This window comes from Manacus candei, unplaced genomic scaffold, assembly GCF_025592945.1.
Source record: "Manacus candei isolate 608988 ecotype Guabito, Panama unplaced genomic scaffold, ASM2559294v1 h1tg000223l, whole genome shotgun sequence".
Lineage (NCBI taxonomy): Eukaryota > Metazoa > Chordata > Aves > Passeriformes > Pipridae > Manacus > Manacus candei.
The window spans coordinates 395,117-420,624 of NW_026138271.1; the positions used below are offsets into that span (position 1 = coordinate 395,117).

Below are 25,508 nucleotides of genomic sequence, written 5' to 3' on the forward strand. Positions count from 1 at the left end.
CACGGGGCCGAGCCCGCGGCTCTCCACGGCGCATCCGCCAACACGTCCCGGGATGGTCCCGCGGCGCTGCCGGCACGGGCTGGAAGGGCTGGAACGCCGGTACGAGTCGCAGTTGCACATTCCTGAGCCTGTGGAAATCTCTTCCACCACTCCCAGCTGGGGCAACACGCCCGGCACCACCGGCAGCACCAGCACCGCAGCCTGTGTCAGCCACATCCTGAGCCCCGGGCGACGGTGCCGGCTTGGGAAGCAAAGGCAAAGGCAGCAGGGGCGGGTGGGCTGGGCCCCCACCAAACTGTTTGCGAGGTGTTTATGCAGACACAGACCCTGCGTGTGCAGCCCCCCAGGGCTGGGGATGACACAGCGGACAGAGACGCCCACCTGGAGCACGAGGATGGGCACGAGGGGTCCCGGGGGGGGCTGCACCATCCACAGGGAGAGAGGAGCAGGGATGCCCTGGGGGAGCCTCTGTGGCCCACAGCACGTGCCGGGTTTGGGGGATCGTGTCGCCGGGGCAGCGGGTGAGGGGGGTGGCAGCAGTGGGGAGCCAGGCCGGTGGCTTGGGCCTGGGTGGGACTGTCGTGGCTGGGTGCTGAGCCCCGAGCCCCTGAGCTGGGTCCCGTGGCCCTGCTCACAGGCCAGAGCAATGTCCCACTGTGTGCCCTGTGAGCTGGGTGGCCCCCACACAGGGAGTGGGAGGGGGGTGCCACCCTGTTGCCCAACCACCCCTGTGCTCGCCCTGGCTGTGGGAACCCTGGGAGCGGGGCCTGCCCTGCCACACGTCCCACCCCACACACCCCACACAGCCACGCTGGCTGTGGCTGGAGCCACGTTCTTCATCCCAGGCAATGGGGTCCGGCCGTGCCATGGGGTGAGCACTGTGCCCTGGGGCTGGGCTGGCAAAGGGGAGACTGCTCAGGTGTGTCCCCCCCAGACACCTCCTGTCCCCTCTCTGGGGTGCAAAGAAAGACGGTGCCAGGACAGGTACTCCAGTACACAGCCCAGCTCCCACCACTCTGCTCCCAGCTTTCCTGGCCCCGGCACAGCTCTGCCCTGGGCTGCTCTGGCTCCCACCTGCAGTTTGCACCCATGTCCTGGGCAAAGCCCTTGCCCAGTACCCAGGTATGGTGTGGAACGGGAAAGGGAGAGATCCACAGCCCGGAGCCCTCTGAACCCCTGCCTGGGTACGGTGTGGGTGGGGAAGGAGTGAGAGCCACCCCCTGGGCACCCACCCTGCCCCATGCAAAGCCACCATCTGGGCACAGGGCGGGGACACCGGTGGGGCAGGAGATGATGGCACAGCGGCGATGGAGTCTGGCAGGGCTGGAGGCCTCGGTAGTGATGGAGTCTGGCAGGGCTGGAGGCCTCGGTAGCGATGGAGGCTGGCAGGGCTGGAGGCCTCGGTCCCGGGCAGGTTGGCATCAACACCCCGGCTCTGATCTCTGGCCAGGGCCAGCACGTGCCCAGGCACACGCGTGTGAGTGCAGAACCACTGGCACGGCAGATGTGTGTGTGCCTGTGCGTGAGCACCCCTCTCACCTGTTCGAGGCTGTGCGTGTGGGCACCGACCCTGGGCAGCAGAGCCCTGGCAGGCCCCTCCCGGCGCTGAGCTCAGCGCTGGCCCCGGCCCCGGCTTCGTGCCGCGCTCCCGCCGTGCCTCGCCCCTTCCCCAGCGTCCGCCCGCAGGGGTGGGGAGTGTGGCGTCCTGTGCCCAAGCCGGCTCACCCTCCTCATGCTGCCACTGCCACCCCAGAGGTGTGCTGAGCCCCCCTGCCAGGTCCTCCAGAGCCAGGGGGCTGTGCCCTGTGCTGCTGGCCCTCGGGCTGTCCGTGGGCCCAGACTGGGACAGACGGACACGGTGCAGGGGGCCCGGGCTGCCCGGTGATGCTGTGCAGTGTGGGTGAGCACTGGGGGCCTGGATGGGATGTCCCTGTGGGTGGGAGCCCTGCCAGTGGCAGCACAGTTTGCGGGGGTTGGAGTGGTCACTGCCAGGACCCGTCACAGGCTCTGCCAGCTCGGCCCAAGCCCCGTCACTCAGACCCAGCACCTTCCCCGCAGCCCCCGGGCATCGGGCTGGGCACGGCGGCTCTGGCAGTGCACCCGTGACACCCGGCTCGGGCGGGCACCAACTCACCAACGGGGGCTTCCCCTCTGTGGACGGCTCATCCGACACCGAGTGACCACAGCCCAGACCCTCCGGGCTCCCCCTTCCCCGGGACCAACACCCCCGCGGGGCTGTGGCTCTGCAGCGGCACTGCAGGGGTGTCACGGAGCCTCCGGGAGCTGCGGCCGCCCACGGGCAGGGGAGAGGTGCCCAGGGCAGGGGAGAGGTGCCCAGGCTGCCCACGGGCAGGGGAGAGGTGCCCAGGGCAGGGGAGAGGTGCCCAGGTCACCCACGGGCAGGGGAGAGGTGCCCAGGGTAGGGGAGAGGTGCCCAGGCTGCCCACGGGCAGAGGAGAGGTGCCCAGGGCAGGGGAGAGGTGCCCAGGCTGCCCACGGGCAGGGGAGAGGTGCCCAGGGCAGGGGAGAGGTGCCCAGGCCGGTCCTTGGCAGCCGAGGAGCTTTGAAGAAGCCGCGCGTGGTTCGGTGATGGATCCGCTGGAATCGCAGCTGCTCCTCACGGCTCATTTACCACCAGGGCCCCTTCCCGCCGCCCCGGGCAGCAGCAGCCACTCCGTGCTGGCAGGAGGGCTCAGCACAGCCCAGCACGGCCCAGCATGGCTCATTATAGCCCAGTATTGCCCAGCAAGGTGCAGGAATGCCCACCATGGCCCAGCACAGCCCAGCACAGCTCAGTATGGCCCAGCACTGCCCAGTATGGCCCAGGACAGTGCACTGGTTGCTGTGTGCTCAGCTGTGCTGCCCAGACAGGGACCCGAGGTCCCGTCCTTGCCTGTCCCTGCAGCCCGGTGGGGTGGTGATGCCCCACTGGCCTTGCCCGTGCCCGGTCCTGCTGCGGCCCCGGGGCTGTCCTGTCTCCCAGAGCGGGTCACAGGGGCCCGGGGAGGCTGCAGGGAGGCTTTACTGGCCCCCACCCCATCAGAGGGTGAGGGGGTTGGCACCTTGGAGCCTCGGCAGTGGGAAGCTCCACAGTGCCAGCACCGCTCCATTGTGCCGGCGCCGAGCCCTCTGCGGTGATGACAAACACTTATCCCTGTTTGCTGACGGATTAGGGCTCCTTGGCAGCCCCTGGGAGCGACACCTCTCCCAATTCCTGGGAAGCCGTCGGAAACCTGCGCTGGTTTCTGGGCTGCAGGGGCTGGGATGGGCACAGCGGCAGACGCAGCCCCTGCCCCTCTCACTGGTGCTGCCCCTGTTTGGCCATCGCCCCGTGAGTCTGGGACATGGTGCAGGCCAGCCCCTGTCTTGGCCCCACAGCTCTGGGTGACCCTCCCGAGGGTCCCTCTGCCCCCCTGGAGCGCTGGCTCAGCACTGCTGGAGCAACAGGGGCAGAAGGGGGTTCCTGTCCGGGTGTCTGGCAGTGCCATTCCCATGGGAATGCTCCTGCACACGGGGGGAGCCCCCACTGCTGGGGCTGGCTGCACCCACCGTGGGTACCAGGGCTTGGTGCCACGCCACGGGCTCGCCCGGCCAGGCCCGTGCCTGGATACCGGCACCTCTCCAGACAACACACTCCCACGCACCACAAACATCTTGCCCAAGTGCCGCATCCCTCCCGCAGCACCTCACCCTGCAGGGTGGCACTGGAGGGGGCTGCGGAGTGACCCCCCTGCCCTGGTGGGCCCAAACCCCCCCCCCCAGGTGCCTGGTGCTCTTTTGGGCCCCACCGAGCCCCAGTGGCAGCAGGGAGAGGGGAGGGGGTGCTCGGGGGGAGCAGGAGCGGGGTGTGGGCCTGCGAGCAGGGTCTGGGGAGAGGGCGTGGGGCTGGTGACAGGGGCAGGGCAGGGGTGTTTGGGTGACTCAGGTGGCAACGAGATGGTTTGGGCATGTTTTGGGTGATTCAGGCCGCACGTACACATCCAGGGGTGTGGACAAGGCTGGGGGGAGCAGGGAAGGGTCCCCCTCTCCACCCCAGCCCCCGTGGTGGTGGGGTCGGGCCCGCAGTGGGGTCTGTCAGCCCTGCAGCTGCAGCCCAGGGTCCGGCCGCCAGGACAAGGTGCAGGGGCACTGCTGGTGGAGGGGAGGGTTTGGGGTGTGGTGGGGAGAAGGATGAGGGGCTGCTGGGGACGAGGGCAGCGCTGGCCCCGGGGAGGGAGGTCTCTGTCCCTTGCTCTCGACTCCTCTGCAGAGGGCAGAGCCCACAGGACAGGGTCACCTCCCACATTGCAGCCGTTTCGGGATGGGTGAACCCCTGCGAGGGGGGACTCCAGCACCCCGAGGGAGCCGTGGGGAGGGCTGGCCCGCGAGTTTCTGGCAGGGCTGGGCCGGTGTGTCATCCCCAGGGGCGGGGAAGGGCAAGGTTTTAAGCGTGCTCTGGTCCCGGGCAGGAAGCAGCGGCGGAGCAGCGGGACCGCGGGCACCTGCCAGGTGAGCCCGTTCTGCCATCACCGCGCGCAGGTGGGAGCGGTGGGGTGCAGAGGGGCCTGGCTGGGAGCTGCGGGCCGTGCCGGGGGCAGCAGGGGACGGGGGCCCTCGCCCGGTGCCCGGTATGTGCGGAATGCGGCACCGCTCCCGCCCGCCCGCCGGTCTGGCGGGGCCGAGCCGGGAGCCGGGGCGGGACCGTGGGCGTGGGGCAGCAGCCGCTCGGTGCTGTGGCACCCTGGGCACTGCCACCCCTCCTGGGGCACAGCGGGAGGGTGCTGGTTCCTGACCTCGGCACTTCCCAGGAGCGGGACAGGAGGTGTTGGCTCCCGGGAAAAGCCCGGGATGCCTCGGGGTTCCCATGGCACAGAGGGTTTGGCGGGTGCCGAGGAAGGGGCGGGTGGTGGTTCGGGGCAGGCGGGGACTGGCAGCGCCGTTCCACAGTCCCCGGTGAGGTGGGTGCACGGTGCATGGAGTTGTCCCTGTGGGCGGGATGTGACCCCATCCCACTGCAGCCCCTCTCCTGGCACCGGGCAGGAGCCTGTCTGTCCCTGGCCATTGGGGGACCCCAAAACTGTGGCCCCTGAGCCGGGGCAGCCGGGCGGGCAGCGCTGCCCGGGAAGGGGTGCTGGGCTACCCCCAGCCCGCTCACAGCAGGGCCCCCCAGAGTGCCCCAGCTACACTCCCTGTCTCCATCACCCTTTGTCACTGCCCCAGAAAACTTCTCTGCCGCTCTCCCTCCCCTGAAACACCCCCGGCCTCTCCCTGTCCCCCCGGAGACCACCCCACAGACTCCCCCGGCCCCGCCAGCTCCCATCCCCAGTCCCAGCCCCTCCCAGCGCTCTGCTGTCCATGCCCCTCAGACACCTCCTCCGCCACCCTCTCCCTGACACCGAGTCCCCTCTGCCAGTCAAACCCGTCCCTTTTCCCGGTCCCTGCCCAGGGCCCCCGGCAGCCTCTCCCTGCCCAGCCGGGTGCGGAGGTGCGGGTGGGGACGCGGGACTGCCGGGGGCCCTGGGGAGGGACGCGGGTGGCGGTGGGTGCACAGGGACGGGGAGGGACGCGGGTGGCGGTGGGTGCACAGGGACGGGGAGGGACGCGGGTGGGTGCACAGGGACGGGGAGGGCTGGCGGTGGGTGCACAGGGACGGGGAGGGACGCGGGTGGCGGTGGGTGCACAGGGACGGGGAGGGACGCGGGTGGCGGTGGGTGCACAGGGACGGGGAGGGCTGGCGGTGGGTGCACAGGGACGGGGAGGGCTGGCGGTGGGTGCACAGGGACGGGGAGGGACGCGGGTGGCGGTGGGTGCACAGGGACGGGGAGGGACGCGGGTGGCGGTGGGTGCACAGGGACGGGGAGGGACGCGGGTGGCGGTGGGTGCACAGGGACGGGGAGGGACGCGGGTGGCGGTGGGTGCACAGGGACGGGGAGGGACGCGGCTCACAGCGGTGCCAGCGCGTTCCCCGGCGCTGCCGGGAGCGAAAGCCGCGGAGCAGCGGTTGCGGGTGCCAGGGAGAGGTGCCCGCGTCGGGGAGAGACCGTGGCCCCGGGGAGGGCGGCAGGTGCCAACACCTCTGCCAGGAATCTCCGTGCCGTCGCAGGCAGAGTCGGTTACTCAAAGTTTCCGTGGGGCTGACGCCTTCTGACGAAAGGGAGCAGAGTCCTTCCCCCGCCGCGCACCCACCGCCTCTCCCTGCCCGGACAGGGGGGGGGGCAACACCTCGATCCTCGGGCCCCCAGCCCCGACGGCAGCTGGGTTCTCGAGCTGCCACAGGTATGGGCGGCAGTGCCCAAATTCCGTCTGCACTGCAGTGCCAGTCGCCAGCTTGGCTCTGGGACATGTGGGGACCTGCCTGGGGCTCTCCATACCGGAGCCACACCGGTGCTGGTGCCGATGTGACTTGGCTCTGGGACATGTGGGGACCCGCCTGGGGCTCTCCATACCGGAGCCACACCGGTGCTGGTGTCCGTGGCTGTCTCAGCTCTGGGACATGTGGGGACCCGCCTGGGGCTCTCCAGACCCCGGAGCCTCACCGGTGCTGGTGCCGATGTGACTTGGCTCTGGGACATGTGGGGACCCGCCTGGGGCTCTCCAGACCCCGGAGCCTCACCGGTGCTGGTGTCCGTGGCCATCTCAGCTCTGGGACATGTGGGCACCTGCCTGGGGCTCTCCATACCGGAGCCACAGCGGTGCTGGTGTTGATGTGACTTGGCTCTGGGACATGTGGGGACCCGCCTGGGGCTCTCCAGACCCCGGAGCCTCTCCACTGCTGCCCACCGCTGTGCCCACGGCATGGCAGGGCTGAGCCCAGCTCCTCCCGAGCGCAGCACAGCCTGTGCCATCCAACCCGGCATCTCTCTGTCCGGAAAGGGTTGTGGGGCCAGGACCAGCGTTCCGGCCCCAGGACCAGGGCGGGCAGAGCCGGTGCCGAGGTGCTGCCAGCCCGACGTGTGTTTTGGGGGTGTGTGGCACGGGGCTGGCCGTCACTGGCGCGTGTGGGTGTGTGCAGACAGAGGAGGGACAGAGGGGGCGGCCCTGCGGGGGGGGAACTCCCTCGCCCCCACCCCAGAGCGCAGGACAGAGCGGCTCCTCCGGCTCTCGGCCAGCAGCTGGGCCCCTCGCCCGCCCCACAGGATCCGCCCCTTCCCCATCAGGGAGAGACCCCCGAGTCCTCCCCTCTGTCCCCGTCCTTCCCGGAGGCGGGCGCAGCCCCGGGGCCTCCCGGCCGCCTTCCCCACCTCCTGGCGCCGGAGCCGGGCGCGATCCTGATCCTGCAAACACAAACGGCATTGCCTGGGCAGATCCGAGCCGCGCTGACATCACCGGGCGGAGGGAGCCGGCTCCTGTTGGGACCTTTCCCCGAGCCGGGCAGCGAGCCCAGAGCGCGGCTGGGACAGAGGAAAAGGTGCTGGCGTGGCCGGAGGGCAGGGGATGAGCTGGAGAGACACGCGGGGACGGAGCCGGGCGCACCGAGCCCCGCTGGAGAGGCTGGTCCTGGGGTGAGCAGGGACCCGGGCACAGCACCCGCCGGCGCCGTCATTGCCCTTCGCTCCCTGGTGTTTACAGGGGTGGAGCCGGGGAGGACGTGGGTCTGTGAGCTCCGGACAGAGAGATACAGCCGGTCCGCACCGTCCCCACTCAGCGTGACCTCTGCGGGAGGGTCAGTGTGACACCGGCTCCCCCTGGGGCTCCGGGCGGTGAATGCCCCGGGACAGCCCTGCCCTGGCCGTGTCCTCGCAGCCGGGCCCAGAAGTGCCGGTGGACTCGGCTGCAGGAGCTCGGGCAAGCGGGTCTCCTCCATCCCCCGCAGCTCTCCGTGCTCGGCCCGTGGCCTCCCCTGCCCCTGTAGGGCCGCTCCAGCCGGGCACTGGCGCTGTGGTTCTGCCCTAGGGGACAGCACTCAGGAGGGAATGAACCATCAGGAGGGAATGAACCATCAGGAGGGAATGAACCATCGGTGCTGCCCCAGCACGGCGGGACCTTTCCCCTCGCTCCTCAAACACGCCCCGACCCCGCAGCCTCCCGCCCGGGACCAAGGGGCGCTGGCACGGGCGCCGTTCCGCGGGAGGCTGCGGGCAGGGAGGCTCCTCCCGCACCGGGTGCCGCAGCCACAGCCCGAGGCTGAGGCTGACCGCAGATCCCGGGGCTCGGCACGCCCAGGATGGGCCACGAGTGCCCTCAGACCTGCCGGTGTGCACAGCCCAGGAACACGGCTCAGCACCACAGCTCAGGAACACAGCCCAGGAACACAGCCCAGGAACACAGCTCAGCACCACAGCTCAGGAACACAGCCCAGGAACACAGCCCAGCACCACAACCCAGCACCACAGCCCAGCACCACGGCCCAGCACCACAGCTCAGCACCACAGCTCAGCACCACAGCCCAGGAACACAGCTCAGCACCATAACCCAGCACCACAGCCCAGGAACACAGCCCAGGAACACAGCCCAGCACCACAGCCCAGGAACACAGACCAGCACCACAGCTCAGCACCACAGCTCCGGAACACAGCCCAGGAACACAGCCCAGCACCACAGCCCAGCACCACAGCCCAGGAACACAGCCCAGCACCAAGCCCAGCACCACAGCCCAGCACCAAGCCCAGCACCACAGCCCAGCACCATGACCCAGCACCACAGCCCAGCACCACAGCCCAGCACCACAGCTCAGCACCACAGCCCAGCACCACAGCCCAGCACCACAGCTCAGCACCACAGCCCAGCACCACAGCCCAGCACCACAGCCCAGCCCCACGGCCTCCGCTCCCTGCAGCACCCTCACTGCACCGGGGCAGATCCCAGCGTGTCCCAGAGCTTTGCAAACGGGGGGGCAGGTTTGGATTAGATGTTGCCTCACCCTGAGGCAGCCCCGGAGACTCTTTGCCTGGTGTCTGCTGCTCACTGAGGTGGAGCCTCTGCCCTCCCTGCATGGCCTGGGGAGTGTGGGAAGGAGGGACAGCAGAAGGAGAGGGGGGTTCGTGGGGCAGCCACGGTGGGAGCACATGGACCTGCATGTCAGGACTCCTGGAATCACAATCATGGAATGGTTTGGGTGGGAAGGGACCTTAAAGCCCATCCTGTCCCATCCTGTCATGGGCAGGGACACCTTCCACTGGACCAGGTTGCTCCAAGTCCCATCCAACCTGGCCTTGGACACTTCCAGAGATGGGGCAGCCACAGCTTCTCCTGTACCAGGGCCTCCCCACCCTCACAGGGAAGAATTCCTTCCCAATATCCCATCTATCCCTGCCCTCGGGCAGGGGGAAGCCATTCCCCCTTGTCCTGTCCCTCTATCTCTTGTCCCCAGTCCCTCTCCAGCTCTCCTGGAGCCCCTTCAGGCCCTGGAAGGGGCTCTCAGGTCTCCCTGGAGCCTTCTCCTCTCCAGGTGAACCCCCCAGCTCTCCCAGCCTGACTCCGGAGCAGAGGGGCTCCAGCCCTGGGAGCAGCTCCGGGGCCTCCTCTGGCCTCTCTCCAGCAGCTCCACACCCTTCTCATGTTGGGGCCCCAGGGCTGGAGGCAGCTCTGCGGGTGGGGTCTCATCTCAGTGGGGCAGAGGGGCAGAATCCCCCCCTCCCCTGCTGCCCACACTGTGGGATCAGCCCAGGAAAAGGGGGTTTCTGGGTGCCAGTGCACACAGTTGGGGCACGTGGAGCTTCTCCTCCACCAACCCTTTGAGCTTGGCCAGACCCCTTGGGACGGCACGTCAGGTTCAGACGTGCTCAGCCTTTGGCTGTCGCTTCCTCCTGCCTGGGGGGGGGTGTGTTTATCCTTCTGATTTCCCTGTATTTGACATGCAAAGCACAAAGAAAGTTGATTTCTCACTGACTGTTTCCCACTCTCCCCCCTCTCTCCAGAGTCCTGTGGAAGGCCTGCAGCGGGAGGATGGAGAGCAAGCCAGCAGTGAATGGCCACGCTGTCCCCAGCTCTCCTGGGGAAGACATGCCAGGGAAAAGCCGCCTGTGCCAGGAGGGGATGCCACACAAACAGCCGAGAGCAGCCGGCGGGGCCGCGGCGGGGCTGGATGCTCCCGGGGAGCCCTCGGAGGCAGCCGGCAGCATCGCTGGCGTGTATGTAGAGGCTTCAAAGAAGATAATGAGCTTTTACGAGGCCACCAGAGAGCACCTCCTGGGCCTGGATCCGGCCCTCAGCCTCCTGGAGGCCCAGGCAGCCACGGGCTCCGTCGCCGACCCGGTGACGCGCCGGCGCGTCCCGGTGGCAGACGCCGTGCGCCTGGGGCTGGTGGGGCTGGAGCTGAAGGAGAGGCTGCTGGCAGCAGAGAGAGCGGCCACTGGCTTCCTGGACCCCTACACGGAGGAGAAAATCCCCTTGTACCAGGCGATGCAGAAGGAGCTGGTGGGGAGGGAGCAGGGCACGCGGCTGCTCCAGGCACAGGTGGCAACCGGCGGCGTCATCGACCCGGCCACCGGCGCTCGCCTGCCCGTGGATGTGGCCTGTGAGAGGGGATACCTGGACGAAGAGATGAGCCGGCACCTCTCTGACCCCAGCCACGAGGACAGCAGAGGGTTCCTCGATCCCAGCACCGCAGAGAAGGTCACCTACTCGGAGCTTAGGAAGAGGTGTGTCGTGGATCCGGCCTCGGGCTTCCTCCTCCTGCCCCTGCAAATCACGTTCCCGGGGCTGGGAGGGAGGGTGAGCAGCAGGGACCTGCGGGACTCCGGCATCATCAGCCACGACGTGTTCCGAGGCCTCGAGGAGGGAACGGTCTCTGCTCAGGAGCTGGCAGAGAACGACGTCGTCCAGCAGTTCCTGCGTGGGACGAGGAGTGTGGCCGGGGTTGTCCTGCCTTCTGGGGAGCAGAGGAGCCTTTACCAGGCACTGAGAGAGCATCTCCTTGTGCCCGGTGCTGCCCTGATGCTCCTGCAAGTCCAGGCCTCCACCGGCAGCCTGACAGACCCCCTGAAGAACAAAACCTACTCAGTGGATGAGGCTGTCAGGGTCGGTTTTATCGGCCCGGAGCTTCATGAGAAACTGTCTTCAGCTGAGAAAACCATCACTGGATACAGAGACCCCTCCACTGGGGAGATGCTCTCCCTGTTCCAAGCCGTCAGGAAGGGGTTTGTCCCCAGGGACCACGGCCTCTGCCTTCTGGAGGCTCAGATGGCCACGGGGGGTGTGATTGCTCCAGGCAGGCACCTCCGTGTCCCCACGGAGACAGCCTGCGAGTGGGGGTACCTGGATGAGCCCACCAGACAGCTCCTCTCCAGCCCTCCCGACCACGTGAAAGGGTTCTTTGACCCCAGCTCCAAGGAAAAGCTGAGCTATTCTGAGCTGCTCCAGCGCTGCGTCACCGACCCCGGCACGGGGCTCCTGCTGCTGCCGCTCGGTGGGGACGGCGGTGAAGGAACCCAGGGAACCCCCCTCTTCTTCGACCACAGGGCCCAAATGGCTCTGGAAAACACGCGGGTGCCCATTTCTGTAGGGAAGTTCAAGGGCAAGTCGGTGTCCCTCTGGAAACTCCTCTTCTCTGACCACATCCCGGGCGAGCGAAGGGCTGCTCTGGCCCAGCAGTTCCTGTCGGGAGCTCTCTCCACCCAAGGGCTGGGTGAGGCCGTCAGGGCTGCCCTCGAGGAAACGGCTGCCACTGCCAACGTCACCTTCGAGGGCCTGAGGGACCAGGTGACGGCCGACCAGCTCCTGAGCTCAGAAATTATCAACAAAGACCTGTTCAAGAAGCTCAAAGAGGGCGAAACGTCGGCCAAAGAAGTCGTGGGCATGGACACGGTCAGGAAGTACCTGCAGGGCACGGGGAGCATCGCCGGGCTGCTGCTCCCCGACTCCCAGGAGAAGATCAGCATCTACCAGGCAAAGAGGAAAGGACTGCTAAGGCCAGGGACGTCTCTGATCCTCCTGGAGGCACAGGCTGCCACGGGGTTTGTCATCGACCCCACTGCCAACAAAAGGTATTCCGTGGACGAGGCCTTGCGGGCGAACGTCATCGGCCCGGACGTTTACGACAAGCTGCTGGCTGCGGAGAAATCGGTCACTGGCTACAGAGACCCCTACTCAGGGAGCAAGATCTCCCTCTTCCAGGCCATGCAGAAGGAGCTGATCGTCAGGGACCACGGCATCCGCCTGCTCGAGGCCCAGATCGCCACGGGCGGCATCATCGACCCCGTGCACAGCCACCGCATCCCCGTGGAGGTGGCCTACAAACGGGGCTACTTCGACAAGAAGATGAATTTAATCCTCTCCGACCCCAGCGACGACACCAAGGGCTTCTTCGACCCCAACACCCACGAGAACCTGACCTACCTGCAGCTGAAGGAGAAGTGCATCACCGAGCCCTCCACCGGGCTCTGCCTCCTCCCTCTGAACAGCAGGAAGCGCCAGTTCATCGATGAGGCCACCAGGCAGCTGTTCAGGGGCTCCTGGCTGCCCGTCAGGTTCGGGCGCCTGCGGGGGGAGAGGGTCTCTGTGTGGGACCTGCTGAACTCCGAGTACTTCAGCGAGGGGAGGCGCCGGGAGATTTTCAACCACTTCCAGCTGCGGAAGCTCAGCCTGGAGCAGATCCGGCTCCTGCTGGAGGAGGAAATGAAGAAGTGGGCCCCCATCAAGTTCCCGGCCTTGCGGGGCAGCGTCAGTGCTTACCACCTGATGGAAACGGGCGTCATCGACAGGGCCCTGTTCGAGAAGGTGCTGGAGGGATCCGTCACGCCGGAGCAGGTCCTGCACATGGACTCTGTCAGGAAGTACCTCTACGGCTCGGGCAGCATCGGGGGGATCGTGCTCCAGCCGTCGAACCAGAGGATGAGCATTTACGAGGCCATGAAGCAGAACATTGTGGTGCCAGGGGTAGCCCTGCCCCTGCTGGAGGCCCAGGCTGCCACGGGCTTCATCATCGACCCCGTGAACAACCAGAAGCTCCGTGTGGACGAGGCTGTCAGGGAGGGAGTCATCGGCCCGGACGTCCACGAGAAGCTGCAGCACGCGGAGGGGGCCGTGACGGGCTACAAAGACCCTTTCACGGGCAAGAAGATCCCCCTCTTCCAGGCCATGAAGAAGGGCCTGATCACGGACAAACAGGCCATGCAGCTCATGGAGGTGCAGATGGCCACGGGAGGCATCATTGACCCAGCGTGTGGCCACCACATCCCCCTGGAGTCGGCCCAGCAGCGAGGGTGCCTGGATGAGGACACGAGCAAGGCCCTTTCCGAGCCCAGCGACGAGCACAGAGCCTTCTGCCTCCCGGACAGCAAAGAGTCCGTGACCTACGCTGAGCTAATCCAGCACTGCCAGAAGGACGACGTCTCCGGCTTCCACCTGCTGCCTCTGCCCCAGGCGGCTGCTCCTGCCTACACTGACGAGCAAATCCAACGGATTTTCAAGGAGACCACGGTGAAGGAGAAAGGGGTTTCCCTCTGGGAGCTCATCCACTCGGGGTATTTCACTGAGGAGCAGAGGAGCGACTTCGTGGAGAGGTTCCGCTCCAAGGAGCTGCCGCTGCAGCAGCTGGTGGCTCTCGTGCTCCGGCTCGTGGGGGACATGGAGATGAAGGCCCGGACCCAGATCTCCCTGGAGGGCCTGCGGGGCAGCGTCCCCGTGGTCTGGCTGCTGGACACTGGCATCATTTCTGAGAAGACGTTTGAGGAACTGGCTCAGGGCATAAGAACCCCCGAGGAAGTGGCTGCCATGGAGAGCGTGAAGAGGTACCTGCAGGGCACGGGCAGCATCGCCGGCGTCTTCATAGAGGCGTCCAAACAGAAGATGAGCTTCTATGATGCCATGAAAAACAACCTCCTCCTCCCTGGGGCTGCTCTGAGGCTGCTCGAGGCTCAGGCAGCCACGGGATACCTGACTGACCCCGCAACGAACCGGAGGCTCAGCGTGAGGGACGCCGTGAGAGCGGCTGTCGTGGGCGAGGAGCTCACCGAGAAACTCCTCCTCGCCGAGCGGGCCGTGACGGGGTACCCGGATCCCTACACGGGGAGCTCCATCTCCCTGTGCCAGGCGCTCAGGAAGGAGCTGATCCCCCTGGCAGAGGCGGTTCCCTTGCTGGAGGCCCAGCTGGCCACGGGAGGGGTGGTCGATCCCGTCCACCACCTCCACCTGCCGCTCCAGGCCGCGTGCAGGTACGGCTTCTACGACGAGGGCATGAACCAAACCCTGTCTCAGCTGAACGACAGCACCAAGGTCTTCTTTGATCCCAACACCAAGGAGAACGTGACCTACCAGCAGCTGAAGGAGCGGTGCGTCCGCGATCCTGAGTCGGGGCTGTGGCTCCTCCCGCTGTCGGAGAACTCCATGTTCTGTGTGGATGAGCAGACCATGGAAGTGCTGAAATCTGTGACCGTCTGCGTCAACGTGGGGCGGTTCAAGGGACAGACGGTGTCTGTCTGGGACCTCCTCAACTCCGAATACTTCTCAGACAGCAAGAGAAGGGAGCTGGTGCAGAAGTACAAAGATGAGAAGGCCGAAGTGCTGCAGGAGATCACAACGATTATCACCACGATCATCCAAGAGACGGAGGCACAGGGCAAGAAGTTTGCGTTCCAGGGCCTGCGGAAAAGAGTATCTGCCAGTGACCTCTTCCAGTCCCAACTCATAGACAAAAAGACCCTCGATGAGCTCAACCAGGGGAAGAAAACAGTCAAAGAAGTCACTGAGATGGAGTCTGTCCGCAGGTACCTGGAGGGCAGCAATTTCATAGCAGGGGTCCTCATACAGCCAAGCAACGAGAAGATGAGCATCTACCAGGCCATGTGGAAGGGCATCCTGAGGCCAGGGACTGCCCTGGTGCTGCTGGAGGCTCAGGCAGCCACCGGCTACATCATCGACCCCGAGAAAAACCAGAAGTTTTCCGTGGAGGAAGCGCTAAAGGAGGGTCTGATCGGAGGGGAGATCTTTGAAAAGCTGCTCTGCGCAGAGAGGGCCGTGACGGGCTACATCGACCCCTACACCAAAGCCCCGATGTCCCTGTTCGAAGCCATGAACCAGGGGCTGATTGTGAAGAGCCACGGCATCCGCCTGCTCGAGGCCCAGATCGCCACCGGCGGCATCATCGACCCCGTGCACAGCCACCGCCTGCCCGTGGAGGTGGCCTACAAACGGGGCTACTTCGACCAGGAGATGAACCAGATCCTGTCCGACCCCAGCGACGACACCAAGGGCTTCTTCGACCCCAACACCCACGAGAACCTGACCTACATGCAGCTGCTGGAGAGGTGCGTCCAAGACCCCGAGACCGGGCTGTACATGCTGCAGGTTGTAAAGGAAGGAGGGAAGTACTTCTACATCGACGAGTCCACAAAACAGGCTTTGCGCTCGAAGCCCCTCCAGGTGAAGGTTGGGAAGTTCAGGGGCCAAACGGTTTCCGTCTGGGAAGTGCTCTGCTCTCACTACATCTCGGAGCAGAAGAGGAAAGAGCTGGTGATGCAGTACAAAAGCAAAACCCTGACCCTGGAAAACCTGATATCCCTCATCCTAAAAATCATCGAGGACACGGAGCAAAGAGCAGAAGCCCTCAAGGTCAGAGGACTGCGGGGGGGGGAGGTGTCGGTGTCAGAACTGTTCAGCTCCGAGATAATCGACAGGAAAACCCTGGACCAGCTGCACGATGGGAGTCTCACACTGGCCGCCCTCACAAAGAGGGACAGCGTCCAAAGGTACCTGGACGGCACCGGGAGCATCGCCGGGGTTCTTCTCCCACCCAGGAAGGAGAAGATGAGCATCTACCAGGCGCTGAAGAGGGGCCTCCTCACAGAGCAGTGTGCGCTGGGGCTGCTGGAGGCACAGGCGGCCACCGGCTTCCTCATCGACCCCCTGAGCAAGCAGAGGCTCTCGGTGGATGAGGCCGTGGCGTCTGGGCTGGTGGGCAGCGAACTGCGCGAGCCGCTGCTGCTGGCAGAGAAAGCCGTGACGGGATACACGGATCCTCAAACGGGAGATAAAATATCCCTCTTCCAGGCCGTGAGGCAGAAGAGAACGGTCAGGGACCACGGCATCCGCCTGCTCGAGGCCCAGCTCGCCACCGGCGGCATCGTCGACCCCGCGCACGGCCACCGCCTGCCCCTGGACGTGGCCTATCGGCGCGGGCACCTGGACGAGGACACGTTCCTCCTGCTCTCGGACCCGGACCACGGCAGCAAAGGCTTCATAGACCCCAACACTCGCGAGAAGATCAGCTACAGTCAGCTCCTGCAGAGGTGTGCCAAGGACAGGGAGAGCGGCCTGTTCCTGCTGCAGGTCCTGGAAAAGCAGGACGACTATTTCTACGTCGACGAGCAAACGAAGAACGCCCTGCTGTGCACAATGGTCCAAGTGCCCGTGGGGAAATACAAGGGACAGGTGTTATCTCTGTGGGAGCTCCTCTGCTCCGAGTACATCACGGAGGAGAAAAGGAAAGAGCTGCTGAAAAAGTACAAAGCAGAATCTCAACACATACTGCAGGGAATCATTGAGATAATACTGAAGATCATCAGGGAAAAAGAGGAGGACAGAAGTGATGTCTGGTTCCAGGGAATCCGACAACAAATAACAGCGTCAGAACTGCTCAGTGCCCAGATAATTACAGAGGAAACCATAGAAAAACTCCACGAAGGAAAAGAGACGGCTCAGGAAATAGCACAGATGGACAGTGTGAGGAGATACCTCGAGGGAACCGGAAGCATCGCCGGCGTGCTGGTGCCCTCCAAGGCCGACCCCGGCAGGATGGAGAAGATGAGCATCTACCAGGCCATGTGGAAGGGCATCCTGAGGCAGGGCACGGCCCTGGTGCTGCTGGAGGCGCAGGCGGCCACGGGGTTCGTCATTGACCCGGTCAACAACCAGAAGCTGTCGGTGGACGAGGCCGTGTCGGCCGGGCTGGTGGGCAGCGAACTGCAAAAGAAACTCCTCAGTGCAGAGAGAGCCGTGACAGGATACACCCACCCCTACACAGGGCAAAAGATGTCCCTCTTCCAGGCCATGAAGCAGGATCTCATCGTCAGGGACCACGGCATCCGCCTGCTCGAGGCCCAGATCGCCACCGGCGGCATCATCGACCCCGTGCACAGCCACCGCCTGCCCGTGGAGGTGGCCTACAAACGGGGCTACTTCGACCAGGAGATGAACCAGATCCTGTCCGACCCCAGCGACGACACCAAGGGCTTCTTCGACCCCAACACCCACGAGAACCTGACCTACGTGCAGCTGCTGCGCCGCTGCGTCCCCGACCCCGACACGGGGCTGCTCCTGCTGCAGCTGATGGACAAGGGCTCCGTGCTCCACCAGCTCACCGAGGACGCCCGCAGAGCCCTGCAGGCCGCCCGCACCACCCTCGGCGTGGGGCTCTTCCAGGGCCAGAGTGTCACCCTCTGGGAGCTCCTCTTCTCCCGCTACGTCCCCGACCACCGGCGCCAGGACCTCCTGCGCAGGTACAAGGCGGGCACGGTCACCACGGCGGAGATGATCGACATCCTCACCACCATCGTCACCAGGGCCGAGGCCCAGGGCCTTGGGGCTGACCTGGCCCCTCAGAGCACACAGAGGGATGAACCACCAAAGCCAGGCCAGAACGGTGAGGCCACGGGATCTGGGAGGGACCTGGAACAGGAGAAGGAGAAGGAGAAGGAGAAGGAGAAGGAGAAGGAGAAGGAGAAGGAGAAGGAGAAGGAGAAGGAGAAGGAGAAGGAGAAGGAGAAGGAGAAGGAGAAGGAGCTGGAGCGATCCCTCAAGTCCCACACTGTCGAGGTCTCAGCAGGCGACTTCCAGGGCAGGGAGGTGTCCCTGTGGGAGCTCCTCTTCTCCCAGTACGTGTCCCAGGCCCAGCAGCAGGAGCTGCTGGGGCGGGTGCGGGCCGGGAGCCTGGCGCTGGCCGAGCTGGCCACGCTGCTCAGCCGGCTGGTGGAGGAGGCGGCGCAGCGCAGCAGCAGCGTGAAGTTCACGGGCCTGCGCAGGCAGGTGACGGCCTCGGACCTGCTGGACTCAGGCATCATCGACAGGGACACGCTGGCCCAGCTGGTGCAGGGCTCCAGGACGGTGCAGGAGGTGACCCAAATGGCCTCCGTCAAGCGCTACCTGGACGGCACGGGCGTCATCGCCGGCGTGCTGGTGCCCTCCAAGGCCGATCCCACCAAGATGGAGAAGATGAGCATCTACCAGGCCATGTGGAAGGGCATCCTGAGGCAGGGCACGGCCCTGGTGCTGCTGGAGGCGCAGGCGGCCACGGGCTTCATGGTGGACCCCGTGAGCAACCAGAAGCTGTCGGTGGACGAGGCCGTGTCGGCCGGGCTGGTGGGCAGCGAACTGCAGGAGAAGCTGCTGTCGGCCGAGCGGGCCGTGACGGGCTACTCCGACCCCTACACAGGGCAAAAGATCTCCCTCTTCCAGGCCATGAAGCAGGATCTCATCGTCAGGGACCACGGCATCCGCCTGCTCGAGGCCCAGATCGCCACCGGCGGCATCATCGACCCCGTGCACAGCCACCGCCTGCCCGTGGAGGTGGCCTACAAACGGGGCTACTTCGACCAGGAGATGAACCAGGTCCTGTCCGACCCCTGCGACGACACCAAGGGCTTCTTCGACCCCAACACCCACGAGAACCTGACCTACGTGCAGCTGCTGCGCCGCTGCGTCCCCGACCCCGACACGGGGCTGCTCATGCTGCAGCTGATGGACAAGGGCTCCGTGCTCCACCAGCTCACCGAGGACGCCCGCAAAGCCCTGCAGGCCGCCCGCACCACCCTCGGCGTGGGGCTCTTCCAGGGCCAGAGCGTCACCCTCTGGGAGCTCCTCTTCTCCCGCTACGTCCCCGACCACCGGCGCCAGGACCTCCTGCGCAGGTACAAGGCGGGCACGGTCACCACGGCGGAGATGATCGACATCCTCACCACCATCGTCACCAGGGCCGAGGCCCAGGGCCTTGGGGCTGACCTGGCCCCTCAGAGCACACAGAGGGATGAACCACCAAAGCCAGGCCAGAACGGCGAGGCCACGGGATCTGGGAAGGACCTGGAACAGGAGAAGGAGAAGGAGAAGGAGAAGGAGAAGGAGAAGGAGAAGGAGAAGGAGCTGGAGCAATCCCTCAAGTCCCACACTGTCGAGGTCTCAGCAGGCGACTTCCAGGGCAGGGAGGTGTCCCTGTGGGAGCTCCTCTTCTCCCAGTACGTGTCCCAGGCCAAGCAGCAGGAGCTGCTGGGGCGGGTGCGGGCCGGGAGCCTGGCGCTGGCCGAGCTGGCCACACTGCTCAGCCGGCTGGTGGAGGAGGCGGCGCAGCGCAGCAGCAGCGTGAAGTTCACGGGCCTGCGCAGGCAGGTGACGGCCTCGGACCTGCTGGACTCGGGCATCATCGACAGGGACACGCTGGCCCAGCTGGTGCAGGGCTCCAGGACGGTGCAGGAGGTGACCCAAATGGCCTCCGTCAAGCGCTACCTGGACGGCACGGGCGTCATCGCCGGCGTGCTGGTGCCCTCCAAGGCCGAGCCCGGCAGGATGGAGAAGATGAGCATCTACCAGGCCATGTGGAAGGGCATCCTGAGGCAGGGCACGGCCCTGGTGCTGCTGGAGGCGCAGGCGGCCACGGGCTTCATGGTGGACCCCGTGAGCAACCAGAAGCTGTCGGTGGACGAGGCCGTGTCGGCCGGGCTGGTGGGCAGCGAACTGCAGGAGAAGCTGCTGTCGGCCGAGCGGGCCGTGACGGGCTACTCCGACCCCTACACGGGCGACAAGATCTCCCTCTTCCAGGCCATGCAGAAGGATCTCATCGTCAGGGACCACGGCATCCGCCTGCTCGAGGCCCAGATCGCCACCGGCGGCATCATCGACCCCGTGCACAGCCACCGCCTGCCCGTGGAGGTGGCCTACAAACGGGGCTACTTCGACCAGGAGATGAACCAGATCCTGTCCGACCCCAGCGACGACACCAAGGGTTTCTTCGACCCCAACACCCACGAGAACCTGACCTACGTGCAGCTGCTGCGCCGCTGCGTCCCCGACCCCGACACGGGGCTGCTCATGCTGCAGCTGATGGACAAGGGCTCCGTGCTCCACCAGCTCACCGAGGACGCCCGCAAAGCCCTGCAGGCTGCCCGCACCACCCTCAGCCTGGGGCTCTTCCAGGGCCAGAGCGTCACCCTCTGGGAGCTCCTCTTCTCCCGCTACGTCCCCGACCACCGGCGCCAGGACCTCCTGCGCAGGTACAAGGCGGGCACGGTCACCACGGCGGAGATGATCGACATCCTCACCACCATCGTCACCAGGGCCGAGGCCCAGGGCCTTGGGGCTGACCTGGCCCCTCAGAGCACACAGAGGGATGAACCACCAAAGCCAGGCCAGAACGGTGAGGCCACGGGATCTGGGAGGGACCTGGAACAGGAGAAGGAGAAGGAGAAGGAGAAGGAGAAGGAGAAGGAGAAGGAGAAGGAGAAGGAGCTGGAGCAATCCCTCAAGTCCCACACTGTCGAGGTCTCAGCAGGCGACTTCCAGGGCAGGGAGGTGTCCCTGTGGGAGCTCCTCTTCTCCCAGTACGTGTCCCAGGCCAAGCAGCAGGAGCTGCTGGGGCGGGTGCGGGCCGGGAGCCTGGCGCTGGCCGAGCTGGCCACGCTGCTCAGCCGGCTGGTGGAGGAGGCGGCGCAGCGCAGCAGCAGCGTGAAGTTCACGGGCCTGCGCAGGCAGGTGACGGCCTCGGACCTGCTGGACTCAGGCATCATCGACAGGGACACGCTGGCCCAGCTGGTGCAGGGCTCCAGGACGGTGCAGGAGGTGACCCAAATGGCCTCCGTCAAGCGCTACCTGGACGGCACGGGCGTCATCGCCGGCGTGCTGGTGCCCTCCAAGGCCGAGCCCGGCAGGATGGAGAAGATGAGCATCTACCAGGCCATGTGGAAGGGCATCCTGAGGCAGGGCACGGCCCTGGTGCTGCTGGAGGCGCAGGCGGCCACGGGCTTCATGGTGGACCCCGTGAGCAACCAGAAGCTGTCGGTGGACGAGGCCGTGTCGGCCGGGCTGGTGGGCAGCGAACTGCAGGAGAAGCTGCTGTCGGCCGAGCGGGCCGTGACGGGCTACTCCGACCCCTACACGGGCGACAAGATCTCCCTCTTCCAGGCCATGCAGAAGGATCTCATCGTCAGGGACCACGGCATCCGCCTGCTCGAGGCCCAGATCGCCACCGGCGGCATCATCGACCCCGTGCACAGCCACCGCCTGCCCGTGGAGGTGGCCTACAAACGGGGCTACTTCGACCAGGAGATGAACCAGATCCTGTCCGACCCCAGCGACGACACCAAGGGTTTCTTCGACCCCAACACCCACGAGAACCTGACCTACGTGCAGCTGCTGCGCCGCTGCGTCCCCGACCCCGACACGGGGCTGCTCATGCTGCAGCTGATGGACAAGGGCTCCGTGCTCCACCAGCTCACCGAGGACGCCCGCAAAGCCCTGCAGGCTGCCCGCACCACCCTCAGCCTGGGGCTCTTCCAGGGCCAGAGCGTCACCCTCTGGGAGCTCCTCTTCTCCCGCTACGTCCCCGACCACCGGCGCCAGGACCTCCTGCGCAGGTACAAGGCGGGCACGGTCACCACGGCGGAGATGATCGACATCCTCACCACCATCGTCACCAGGGCCGAGGCCCAGGGCCTTGGGGCTGACCTGGCCCCTCAGAGCACACAGAGGGATGAACCACCAAAGCCAGGCCAGAACGGTGAGGCCACGGGATCTGGGAGGGACCTGGAACAGGAGAAGGAGAAGGAGAAGGAGAAGGAGAAGGAGAAGGAGAAGGAGAAGGAGAAGGAGCTGGAGCAATCCCTCAAGTCCCACACTGTCGAGGTCTCAGCAGGCGACTTCCAGGGCAGGGAGGTGTCCCTGTGGGAGCTCCTCTTCTCCCAGTACGTGTCCCAGGCCAAGCAGCAGGAGCTGCTGGGGCGGGTGCGGGCCGGGAGCCTGGCGCTGGCCGAGCTGGCCACGCTGCTCAGCCGGCTGGTGGAGGAGGCGGCGCAGCGCAGCAGCAGCGTGAAGTTCACGGGCCTGCGCAGGCAGGTGACGGCCTCGGACCTGCTGGACTCAGGCATCATCGACAGGGACACGCTGGCCCAGCTGGTGCAGGGCTCCAGGACGGTGCAGGAGGTGACCCAAATGGCCTCCGTCAAGCGCTACCTGGACGGCACGGGCGTCATCGCCGGCGTGCTGGTGCCCTCCAAGGCCGAGCCCGGCAGGATGGAGAAGATGAGCATCTACCAGGCCATGTGGAAGGGCATCCTGAGGCAGGGCACGGCCCTGGTGCTGCTGGAGGCGCAGGCGGCCACGGGCTTCATGGTGGACCCCGTGAGCAACCAGAAGCTGTCGGTGGACGAGGCCGTGTCGGCCGGGCTGGTGGGCAGCGAACTGCAGGAGAAGCTGCTGTCGGCCGAGCGGGCCGTGACGGGCTACTCCGACCCCTACACAGGGCAAAAGATCTCCCTCTTCCAGGCCATGAAGCAGGATCTCATCGTCAGGGACCACGGCATCCGCCTGCTCGAGGCCCAGATCGCCACCGGCGGCATCATCGACCCCGTGCACAGCCACCGCCTGCCCGTGGAGGTGGCCTACAAACGGGGCTACTTCGACCAGGAGATGAACCAGGTCCTGTCTGACCCCAGCGACGACACCAAGGGCTTCTTCGACCCCAACACCCACGAGAACCTGACCTACGTGCAGCTGCTGCGCCGCTGCGTCCCCGACCCCGACACGGGGCTTTATTTCCTTAAAGTTCTTAGATAACACTTGCAAAACACCTTTTGATATTTTTGTTTGTTACTGCCTGGGGGAAGAATGTTGCTATTGTGAATAATTCTTTTGCTGCCTGCGTTTTTCTTTCTTTTTTCAAATGGTTTTTTTTTTTTTGAACGTTTCTGATCCCACCGAGGGAATTTCCTTCTCTGATCTCTCTACTCTCCTGCCCCCGCCCACCTCAGGTGCAGCTTTGAAGTGCCTCCCCTGAGCAGTGCTGGGGCCTTTGACAAAGCTTTGAGCTCTGTCTTTGGGTCGTCTTTCAGGAACAGAGGAACCAGCCCGGGTTATCTCAGGTCGCTGTGGTGAAATGTGTCGCCCTCCTTTTCCTCACCCAGGTTTAAGTGCAGGTCCCCGTTCCGTGGGGGTGTTGCTGTGACGGGTATTTTTATCCCCCTTCTCCTCTCTTTTCTTGCACGTGGTGGATATTTTTCCCAGCAGCTTTTCAGGGCGATACTCGAGCTGCGGGTTTTCAACCCTGAGTGTTGCATGGAGGGCAGATTTCCGTGTGGGCAGGATTTCGGGCTGGCTCTGGGTGTCACCTGCGTGGGTCTCCTCCCCTCAGCCTCTCCAGCTTGTCTAGGGGGTGTCTGGAGTGCAAACCCCCTCAGCCCAGAGGGCTTTGGTCCCTTGCTTTGCTTTCCTTCCCTGCAGGGGGAGGGATCCACACAGGAGCTGAGAGCCTGGAAGGTCCCTGGCCCTGCCATGGTTTTGGTCTGTCCACCCCCAGCACAGCCTCCATCCCCCTCTTTCCCGTGGCCTTCCTGTGTCCTGAGTGGCTCAGCCCACGTGCCACCCTCCAGGAGAGGAGCAGCCCTGGAGCCACTCTGCTGTGGAGTTCAGGGATGAATAGTTCTACTGCTGTTTAATAGAGGGAAACTTGACCTCCTTAAATGCTGCCCGGGGCTGTTTGCCTTAATTAACCCGGTAACGTCCTGGAAAATGGAGTTTTGGCCCAGCTCGTGCAGCCAATACCTGGGAGTAAGGGCAGAGGAGCTGTGGGACTCCTGACTTTAACCTGCTGTGGAGCCTGGGGACTTACACGGGCTCAAAAATGATGGGACAAATTAACGGGAGAGAAGTCACAGAAACGTGGGATGGTTTGAGTGGGAAGGGACCTTAAAGCCCACCCAGTCCCAGCACCCCTGCCAGGGACACCTTCCCCCAGACCAGGCTGCTCCAAGCCCTGTCCAACCTGGCCTTGGACACCTTCCAGTTTCTCCGGGCAACCAGTGCCAGGGCCTCACCCCCCCACAGGGAAGAATTCCTTCCCCATATCCCACCCAACCCTGCCCTCTGGCAGTGGGAACCCATTCCCTGCGTCCTGCTCCCTCCAGGCCCTTGTCCAAAGTCCTTCTCCAGCTCTCCTGCAGGCCCCCTTTAGGTGCTGAAAAGCCACAGTAGGGTGTCCTCAGAGCCTTCTCACCCTGGAAATTGTGTTTCCTGCTCCACAACAGCAAACAGGAGCAGCCGGTGTCGGTCCCGGTGACTCCCGAATGTGCCGGTAGAGCCAGAGCCCCTGTGGCTGCTGCCTGCCCTGTGCCAGGAGTGCCATGCCGTGCCATGGGCTGGGACACCTCACAGGGACGGGCACGAGACCCCCCGGGCTCCAGCAGGGCCCTGGCACTGAGGGGTGCTGAGCTGAGGCCTCTGGAGCCTGCAGACCTTGTCCTGTGTGCCACCACAGCCTCCTGCCCTGCCTCCCTCCCCACCTTCCCTCCTGCTCGTAGAACCTCACAGCCATGGAATGCTCGGGGTTGGAAAAGCCCTCTGAGACCACCGAGTCCGACTGACCCCCCAGCACTGCCAAGGCCACCAACGACCGTGTCCCCAAGTGCCACACCCACAGGGATGTTCAATGGATGTCCCCAAGTGCCACATCCACAGGGTTGTTCAGTCAATGTCCCCAAGTGCCACACCCACAGGGCTGTTCAATGGATGTCCCCAAGTGCCACACCCACAGGGATGTTCAGTGGATGTCCCCAAGTGCCACACCCACAGGGATGTTCAGTGGATGTCCCCAAGTGCCACATCCACAGGGATGTTCAATGGATGTCCCCAAGTGCCACATCCACAGGGATGTTCAATGGATGTCCCCAAGTGCCACATCCACAGGGATGTCCAGTCGATGTCCCCAAGTGCCACATCCACAGGGATGTTCAGTCCCCCCGGGAATGGGGGCTCCACCCCTGCCCTGGGAGCTGTGCCAGGGAAGCCCTGGATGCCCCGTGGTGGGCAGTGGGATCAGACCCTGCTGTGCACGGCAAACCCCGTGTCCCAGAGCACCTCCTGGGTTCCCGGATACCGGGAAGAAATTCCTCCCTGTGAGGGTGGGCAGGCCCTGGCACAGGCTGCCCAGAGAAGCTGGGGCTGCCCCTGGATCCCTGGAAGTGTCCAAGGCCAGGTTGGACGGGGCTTGGAGCAACCTGGGATAGTGGGAGGTGTCCCTGCCCATGGCAGGGGTGGGACTGAGTGAGCTTTAAATCCCTTCCCACCCAAACCATCCTGTGATTCCGTGACTCCCGAGGTCCTGGCAGAGGCACATCTCCCTTTGCTCTGTGCACAGCCCCCTGGGCACGTTTGGGGAGCTCAGGGGTCAAGGGGCTCAGGGGTCGAGGGGTTCAGGGGTTGGGGGCTCAGAGGCCAAGGGGCTCAGAGGCCGAGGGGCTCAGGGGTTGGGGGGCTCAGGGGTTGGGGGGCTCAGGGGTCAGGGGGCTCAGGGGTCGGGGGGTTCAGGGGTGAGGGGGCTCAGGGGTGAGGGGCTCAGGGGTTGGGGGACTCAGGGGTTGGGGGACTCAGGGGTCAGGGGGCTCAGGGGTCAGGGGGCT

The 25,508-nt window shown here is 65.4% G+C and overlaps 1 protein-coding gene across 1 annotated transcript in view; it reads left to right on the forward strand.

Annotated features, from left to right (window-relative positions):
* Positions 1 to 4,618: 4,618 nt before the first annotated feature.
* The window catches only part of EPPK1 (epiplakin 1), a 35,972-nt gene continuing 15,082 nt past the window's right edge, over positions 4,619 to 25,508 (forward strand). The window contains exons 1-5 of the mRNA XM_051774720.1: positions 4,619 to 4,682; positions 5,346 to 5,518; positions 7,137 to 7,642; positions 9,837 to 10,221; positions 10,318 to 22,593. Coding sequence (XP_051630680.1) covers positions 4,619 to 4,682; positions 5,346 to 5,518; positions 7,137 to 7,642; positions 9,837 to 10,221; positions 10,318 to 22,593 — 13,404 coding nt within the window. The remainder of the gene's footprint in view (positions 4,683 to 5,345; positions 5,519 to 7,136; positions 7,643 to 9,836; positions 10,222 to 10,317; positions 22,594 to 25,508) is intronic.